The 8,912-nt window shown below is 41.9% G+C and overlaps 1 protein-coding gene across 1 annotated transcript in view; it reads right to left on the bottom strand.

Moving 5' to 3' along the window:
* gnptab (N-acetylglucosamine-1-phosphate transferase subunits alpha and beta) overlaps positions 1 to 8,912 on the bottom strand; it is a 29,671-nt gene that overhangs the window by 1,486 nt on the left and 19,273 nt on the right. The window contains exons 9-16 of the mRNA XM_061714503.1: positions 8,676 to 8,855; positions 7,642 to 7,812; positions 5,970 to 6,093; positions 5,667 to 5,882; positions 3,361 to 4,382; positions 2,215 to 2,414; positions 326 to 545; positions 120 to 233 (exon numbers count right to left, since the gene is read on the bottom strand). Coding sequence (XP_061570487.1) covers positions 120 to 233; positions 326 to 545; positions 2,215 to 2,414; positions 3,361 to 4,382; positions 5,667 to 5,882; positions 5,970 to 6,093; positions 7,642 to 7,812; positions 8,676 to 8,855 — 2,247 coding nt within the window. The remainder of the gene's footprint in view (positions 1 to 119; positions 234 to 325; positions 546 to 2,214; positions 2,415 to 3,360; positions 4,383 to 5,666; positions 5,883 to 5,969; positions 6,094 to 7,641; positions 7,813 to 8,675; positions 8,856 to 8,912) is intronic.

Here is an 8,912-nt window from a genome sequence, read left to right as displayed (position 1 = left end):
AAAGGTGGAGTTGAATTGGTATTTTTTTTAAATCTTCATTTTTATCGTTATCGGGATAAATGCCATAAATGATCCTGATAAACTTTTTAGTCCACACCGCCCATCCCTAGTGAGCTCACCATGCTGGGATCGTAGTAGGCCTCCTGGGTGGGGTTGACCAGGTGGAGCTGGGTCAGGTTGGTCGGGAGTGTTTTAGAGCAGTTTATCAACATCTGCTCCAGTCCCGTCAAGTCCTACAAATACGGAAAGACGTTCAGACAAACACATTCCTGGTAAACCTGCTTGCCTTTCTGAGGTAAGGTGATAAATGGGAGCCGGGACTGACCTGGAGGCTGAGGGGAAGATCATGGATCCTTGTGGCGAGAGTTCGGATCTCGCGGTCGGACAGCACGCCGGAGTGGTCCGTGTCGATCTCGTCGAACACCTCGGAGACGTTGAGCTGCTGCTGGGCGCTCATCAGGAAGTAAAAGTACGAGAAGGCGAACTGCATGTCCTCGGAGTGGCGGACGCGGTGGCCTGACGTCTTATCAAACTCTCCTGGGAATCTGCAGAAGATACAGAGAAGTTTAACCCTTGTACTGTCTTCGGGTCAAAATGACCCAATTCTTCTATCCTTCTTTCCTCCTGCCATGCTCTCTCTCTTCCTTTCCTCTTTTCCTCCTTTTTTACCCTCCTTTACTCCTTTTTCTTCCTACCTCCCTTTCGTCATGCGTTCCTTTATTACCTTCTTTACTTTTCCTTCCATCTTTCCTCCTTTCTTTCTTCCCTTCCATCTTTTCTCCCTTCCTTCCTCCCTTTCCTACTTCCTTCCTTCTTTTCTCCTTCCTTCCTTCCTTATTTGCGCCTGCTTTCTCCTTCATTCATTCCTTCCTTCCTTCCTTCCTTCCTTCCTTGTTCCCTTCCTTCCTCCCTCCTTTTCTCCCTTCCTTTCTTTCTCCCTTCCTTCCATCTTTTCTCCCTTCCTTCCTTCCTTCCTTCCTTCCTTCCTTCCTTCCTTCCTTCCTTCCTTCCTTCCTTCCTTCCTTCCTTCCTTCCTTCCTTCCTTCCTTCTTTGCTCCTGCTCTGTCCTCCCTTCCTTCCTCCCTTCCTTGTTCCCTTCCTTCCTTGTTCCCTTCCTTCCTTCTTTTATCCCTTCCCTCCTTCCCTTCTCCCTTCCTTCCATCTTTCCTCCCTTCTTTCTTCCCTTCCATCTTTTCTCCTTTCCTTCTTCCCTTTCCTACTTCCTTCCTTCCTTCCTTCCTCCTGCTCTCTCCTCCCTTCCTTCCTTCCTTCCTTCCTTCCTTGTTCCCTTCCTTCCTTCCTTCTTTTTCTCCCTTCTTTCCTTCCTTCCTCCCTTCCTCACTCCTTTTCTCCCTTCCTTCTTTTCTCCCTTCCTTCCATCTTTTCTCCCTTCTTTCTTCCCTTCCATCTTTTCTCCCATCCTTCATTTTTTTCTCCCTTCCTTCCTTCCTTTCCTACTTCCTTCCTTCCTTCTTTGCTCCTGCTCTGTCCTCCCTTCCTTCCTCCCTTCCTTGTTCCCTTCCTTCCTTGTTCCCTTCCTTCCTTCTTTTATCCCTTCCCTCCTTCCCTTCTCCCTTCCTTCCATCTTTCCTCCCTTCTTTCTTCCCTTCCATCTTTTCTCCTTTCCTTCTTCCCTTTCCTACTTCCTTCCTTCCTTCCTTCCTTCCTTCCTTCCTCCTGCTCTCTCCTCCCTTCCTTCCTTGTTCCCTTCCTTCCTTCCTTCCTTCCTTGTTCCCTTCCTTCCTTCCTTCTTTTTCTCCCTTCTTTCCTTCCTTCCTCCCTTCCTTCCTTCCTCACTCCTTTTCTCCCTTCCTTCTTTTCTCCCTTCCTTCCATCTTTTCTCCCTTCTTTCTTCCCTTCCATCTTTTCTCCCATCCTTCATTTTTTTCTCCCTTCCTTCCTTCCTTTCCTACTTCCTTCCTTCTTTTCTCCTTCATTCCTTCCTTCCTTCCTTCTTTAATCCTGTTCTCTCCTCCCGTCCTTCCTTCCTTCCTCCCTTGTTCCCTTCCTTCCTTCCTTCCTTCCTTGTTCCCTTCCTTCCTTTCTCCCTTCCTTCCTTCTTCATTTCCTCCTCCCTTGACCCAAAGACAGCACAAGGGTTAAAACGTTCTTCCTCTTCAGAGACACAAACACCGGAGATACGTGAGATCACTCTTCCTCTACAAGAGCCAATGCACTAAAGAGGGCTACAGTGTACAGAGCAGTAACATTTACGTGTCCTGCAGCTCCTGCATGATGAGGCGGTCGATCAGGTGAGGCATGTGTGCGGGGACTTTGCGGGAGGTGAAGCCGAACTGGCTGTTGAGCAGCTTGTTGACGTAGCGCAGCGAGTCGGCGAAGGTGTCCTGCAGCTTGCGGCCTGTAGCTGCAGCGCGGGTCTCGTAGGACAGCTCTCTCTGGAGACGCTCCTCCTCCTAAAGATCCACACACAAAGAAACGGTTGGAGGAGATACAAGTGTCTCACTCAAGGTTAAACGTCTAAGCCAGGGGTGACAAATGTGCGGCCCGAGAGAGATTTTCATGCGGCCCGCGAGAGTTTTCCAACGCAAAAAACCAAAATGTTAATTTACTAAAAAAAAAAGGAAGGCATAAATAATTGCCATGAATCGCAGCATATCCGATAATATATTTCTTCTACAAATCCATCGTTATTCCACAAAGAGAGCAGTTTGTCATTTTTCTAGTTTTCTAGGATGCATTTGCATTTTATTTCTTTGTAGACGGTCGTTTATTTTTATAAACCGACTACTATTATATATTTTCGCAGGAAAAATATCACTGCTAAGAAAGATGATAGAAGATATTTATTCGTAGAATTTCAGTTTTGAATACGAGGATAGTGACAAAGTAAAACGGTTAAAAAAGAAGTGCTGACTTTTTCGGCACACTGACGTAAATATCCGCGCCAATTTTTAAAAATAAATACACTCAATTGTACTGGAAAAATCTCTAAATCACAAAGAAACACTCTCTGATGTAATAAGAAAGATTTTGCTTTTAATTAAATTTCCTATAAAAAAGCGAAATATAAAAAAAACATACTTGTTTCTGTTTATCTTTGTAAAATTATATTAAAAGTATCTTACATAATTTGAAAAAAAACGAGAAATTTCAAGAAAGGATCCTGAAGAAATATATTTTACATAATTAGAGTGTAAACAAAGTGCATATTTCCTTTAAAATTAACTAAACTGATATTGGATTATAGTAAAAAAAAAAAAAAAAGAATTAAAAAAAAAAAATCTTCGCACCGTTTTTGTTATTTTGAGCGTGCGGCCCGCGAGAAAAAAATTGGTCAAATCCGGCCCGCCAAGCAAAATGAGTTTGACACCTCTGGTCTAAGCTGTCGGATCTGCTCACCTCAAGCAAGGCCTGGAAATATTTTCTCCGCTCCCACGGCAGGAAGCCTCGGTCTGCGGAGACGAAGTGCTGGAGCTTCCTCCCGACGGCCAGAGCGTCGGCCGGCTCCTCCAACATCTTTCTTTGGGAAATACCGCTTTGCAGTTTGGCCGTCCTGGGCCTCTCGATCACATCATTCAGATGGAAGGGCTTCGAAGTGACAAGATCTTTCAATTTATCATCAATGTGGACGGGGATGAGAGGAGTAACGGGTCTGTTTGGTTCAACCACACCCTGCCTGGATGTCACCTCCTCTGCATTTTCATTTTTCGGGATTTTTCCATCTTTTTCTTCTAACTGAAGTCCTTCCAAGTCTTTATAGGGCTTCCCCCGGACTCTATCGTGCCGTGCGTCCAAACCTGGTTGCTTTTCAGCCAGCGCCTTGTAAGGTCTTAAAAGTTCAGCCTTGGTGAGATTGTAACCCTTCAGGGTGACGTCTCCCATCACCAGTTTTTCCTCCAGCTTCTGCAGCTCGCTGCGCACGGCGGCCGGCAGGAGCGACACGTTTAGTGAAGGAATCTGTACGCCGTCCTGCGATTCCCCAGGCTGCTTTTTCTGAATTTTAGGCCCCTGTTTGTCCTCTGGGATATCTGAGAACAAGAAAACGGGCTCCGGGGTCGGCGTGACGACAGAGTCCTTTCCTTTGTCTTTGCTTGCGACGTGAGACGCGTTGGTTGGAGGAACCTCGCGGGTGTCGACGGCCACGCTGAAGACCATGGGGAACTCGGCGTCGTCCTCTCCGTGCAGGGTGAGGTTGTACTGGATCTGCGTGGCGTTGTGGCCGGGGTGCAGCAGCAGGTGGATGCTCTTCCACTTGTTGGCGACGGAGGTGTGCCGGACCACGGGGTTGTCGCTGACGTGGGCCTCCGACACTCTGCGAGCCACTTTCTCAAAGCTGAAATAGGGCCTGGTCTCCCCCAGGGGGAGGGTGTACCGGGTCCTGTTCCTGAGCAGGGTCACCCGGTGCAGCTCGCCAAAGTGCTCTACGACAGAGAGAGAACTTCGTTACAGCATGACAAGACCGGACCAAGAAGAGTATAGAGTAAGATAACTTCCAAAAAGATTTGTATGTAAATAAAATAATTTGTACCCAAAATTCTGCTGTCACACACGAGTCTGATAAATTATTAGGGTTAGGATTGTTTTTATGCGAGTATGAATCTAAAAGCTGTGAGTGCAAAGTCTTGTGAATACAACTCTAATTTCTACGACTACGAGTCTTCACCGTGAACACGAATTCAAGTTTATGGGTACGAGTCGAAAAACTGTTGAAATGACGTCACAGGCAGGTCACAGCATAGACATATATACGTAGACGCCCCATCGAGTGCTGAGCCAACTGCCACATCCAATATGGCGTCAACGTTGCCGCCATATTGGATGTTCAAGACTGCACTGTAAACTAATGGACTTATTTTCATAAAGCGCCTTTCTACAAAGAAATGTACGTTTTACATCTCATTTATTCATTCACACACGCACTAATATACTTGGGAAACAGTTAGGCACCAAATATAATATATTTAATTTTCTTAGATGGCAAAAATAAGAACTTTATTGATCCCACATAGGAGTAATTCATGTTATATCAGCTATAGAGAACAAGCTAGTGCCGAAAAACAATAAATACCCCCCCTCACAAAAAGAAAAAAAATAGAGAAACATATTTTCCTCATCAACAAAACATATTTTTAAATTTTCAAGTAACAAAATAACATATTTTAACTATTTTTCAGATTTTTTCAATTATTTTATTGTCTGAAAAATGGTTCAAATATGTTATTTTGTTATTTGAAAAAGCTTGTTTTGTTGATCTATTTTATTTTTTTTTTGTGAGGGGATATATATTGTTTTTCGGCACTACCTTGTTCTCTACAGCTGATATAACATGAATTACTCCTATGTGGGATCAATAAAGTTCTTATTTTTGCCATCTGAGAAAATTAAATATATTATATTTGGTGCCTAAACTGTTTCCAAAGTATATTAGTGCATGTGAATGAATAAATGAGACGTAAAACGTACATTTCTTTGTAGAAAGGCGCTTTATGAAAATAAGTCAATTTACTTGTATTAGTTTACGACGCAGTCTTGCCACATCCAATAGATGTTTTAGATTCATAATCATTCAGAATTTTGGGTACAACTTTTTTATTTACATACAAAAATTTATCATTACGAATACGAATAGTTATACCATGGACACATCTTTTTGGAAGTTATCTTACTCCATAGAAGAGAGACTATGGATGTTTACTCTAACCCACCTTGACCACAGTCGCCCACATCGAATCCACAGGCGAGGACATTGCAGGCCTGGTCACAGAACTTGTCAGCCAGCCACGAGTTAGCACAGCCTTGATTGCAGTATAACGAACCCCCGATGCCTCCTAGACCACCGGCAAACTGCCAGACCTGTCCACCGGCTCCCCCGGGCCCCCCGCCGCCGATCCCCGCCACAAACCGGCTGCTCCCAGCTGCCCCTGTCGGAGCGGAGGGTATCAAACGGCATTAGACAAATCAACACTGACCGGCTTGTTCTACCGAGATAACGGCGTCTGCCGCCTCACCCAGGCAGTCCCCGCCATCCCAGTCGCAGGCAGAGTTGTTGCAAGCCTTGTCGCAGTAGCCGTCTTTGATCCAGGATCCCGGGCAGCCCTCCGCGCAGTTGGGAACAGGCCAGGTGAGGTACACCTGAGGGGAGGGGAGAAGAGAACAGATTAAAAGGCCAGTTTGCAACTTTCCAAACAAGATAATACAGAATATATAAAAAGGAAATGGGAAAAAGGAAATAAGGGTAATAATCACACAGGAAAGCTGGGAGAGAATATGCCAACTACAATGGATCTCAACCGGGTCAAATACATGGAGGGAGTTCTGCTGGAAAAGTATAACAAGATTTCTTTAATTACACCCATTCAAAAACGATATCAGGGCAGCGGGGATGCCTGTTGGAGACTATGTGGGTCTCAAGGAGCTAACCACTTTCATATTTTTTGAGACTGCCAAGCAATAAGACCTTTTTGGAAGGAGATACAGATGTGTGGAAAATATATTTAATGTGAATTGTGAAACGTTATTTTTGGGAGACATAACGTTTGAAACATGGAATGTAAAAGACAAAAAACTGCTGACTATACTGTTGGCAGCCAGTAAGAAATGTGTTACATGGAAATGGTTAAAAGTAGAACTCCCCACTATCGACGACTGGATTGGGATCATCTACGAGATCTATGTTATGGAGAAGATCTCTTTCTCCCTCAAGGTTCATACATAAAAAGGAGGCAAGAGAACACACCAATGGACTTTTTATCAATGCAGGATTAATTAAACTTAAAGATATTGTTGAGTTACAGACTTTATTAGTTATGTTCAAGGCAAAAAGCAGAATATTGCCTGATATATAATATACAACGTTTTTTTGTGTTTAGTTCAGAAGATAAGGACCATAGGAGGAAATTTGATTTTAAACATCCGTTTGCACGAACTACTTTAAAACAAATGTGTATTTCAGTATGTGGTGTAAAATTATGGAACTCCTTAACAACTGATTTAAAGGATTGTAAAAATATTCACCAGTTCAAGAAATTGTATAAAGACCACACAATTAGACAATATGAATGTAACGGGTAAAATATCTTTTGTTGTTTTTGTTTTTATATTGTTGGTGAGTTAGTGTGTATGTTTTCTTATTTTTTTGTTTTGTTTTTTCATTATTTCTTTTTTTGGTATTATATAAGTAGTGATTGTTGAACAGACGGACAGACCATCTACATATGAATTGTTTTATTTTTTTTTTGAGAAAGGGGCTTGTTATATAAGGCTTTCTTCTTCTTGCCCCTTTTCCATCATGGAATGGAACATATGTGAACTGTTTCCATGATATGGAATAAATAAAAATGAAATGAAATGAAAGAAAACTTTCATAAGATCTGGTCCAAATGGACTGAGTATGTGAAACCAATCACATCTGATTTCATGTGAACTATTTTTTTATGTGATGTAATGATTGTAAACATGGGTGCGCTCCCTGTTTTTTTTTCTGTTATTGTTTCTGATTACTGTTCATAAAAAAATGCCTGGAGGACAGTAGGGACAAAATCATTTAAGTTAAAGATTGAATGTAAAAACGTGTAAGATGGAATACTGCTGTCCTAAATAAAAAGAGAATTTCAAAAAAATAAAAGGCCAGTTTGTGGTGTGTGACCACTGATTTCAGAGGGAAGCTGGAGATGCCTTCACCTTCTGGCCTTTGGAGTGGCTGTAGAAGTCGTCTGGCCACACGTCTTTGCCGAACATCACGTCGTCGTTGAGGTAAATGAACTTCTGGGAGAGTCCAGGGATACGATGGATGTGGGTCTCGATGGCAGGCGAGCTGAAGGTGGGGAGGTGGCTGCTGTTCAAAAAGACATCCTGGAAGACCAAAGAGGACAAATAAACATGTAATTATGAACGAGTTTGGTTGGTTGTGATTCACCAGGTCACATTTGGACTAAATATTGGTACAGGATTTCTTTATGTTTATCGTAATGATTTATGATTGATTGATTGATATGTTTATCAATCAATCAATTTTCATTCTGCAAAAAAGAGCCATAAGAATAATCAGTAGAAAACGATAGAGATCCAACAAATCCATTATTCCTTCAGTTAAAATTGTTGAAATTTCATGAACTAGTAGACTATAGTATTCTGCAAATTATGTTTAAAGCTCATAAAAAAAACTTTACCAATCAACATTCAGAAAAGATTTGAAAAAAGAGAAAGCAAGTATAACTTAAAAGGAACAGAGATTTTTTTAAAACCAAGATGCAGGACAAAATTGATGGAACGTAGTTTCTGTGAAAGGAATCAGTTTATGGAACAATCTGAATAAAGAAAACAAAGAATCCAAATCAAACATTACATTCAAAAGAACAATTAAAGCCTGTATGTTAAGTAAATATAATGAAATATGTTAGTTAAGTTTGATTGACATACCCATAGACGGCGGTCATTTTATTTTATTTTTATTTTTTTCACTTAGTTGTTGTTTTTTTAATTTTTAATTTATGTTATTTGTGAAGTTATTTCTTGGAAAAAGGGGCAGATCAGATAAGATTCTTCTTCTTTCTGCTCCCTTTTCATTCACAATTTATGAACATTTGTATTTGTATTGAATTGTTTGTTTTATTTTTTGAATGAAATAAAGATTAAAATGAAAATGAAATGAAATCGTGGGTTAAAATGAATCAACAAACATGATGTTGTAGCAGAGGTGGAGGCTTTAACGTCACCTGATGTGTGACGACGGTGACTCTGGGGTTATCCAGGTTGAGCCAGGAGGGAATCTGCCCGTTTGTGAGGATGAAGATGTGTCGCACCCAGGGGGCGTGTTTCTCCACCGACCGCAGCGAATAGCGGAGCTCCTCGTTGTCTTCGAATCGGCTGGCCGATATGTCTTCATCCTGCTTAGACTGAAGTGAAAAATACTGCATTAACTCCTATAACAAGAGATATACATGTGGTATCAT

Source organism: Cololabis saira, chromosome 23 (assembly GCF_033807715.1).
Source record: "Cololabis saira isolate AMF1-May2022 chromosome 23, fColSai1.1, whole genome shotgun sequence".
NCBI classification, from domain to species: Eukaryota; Metazoa; Chordata; class Actinopteri; order Beloniformes; family Belonidae; genus Cololabis; species Cololabis saira.
Note: the sequence above shows the minus strand (reverse complement) of the source record. Positions and strands in the feature narration are given on the sequence as shown.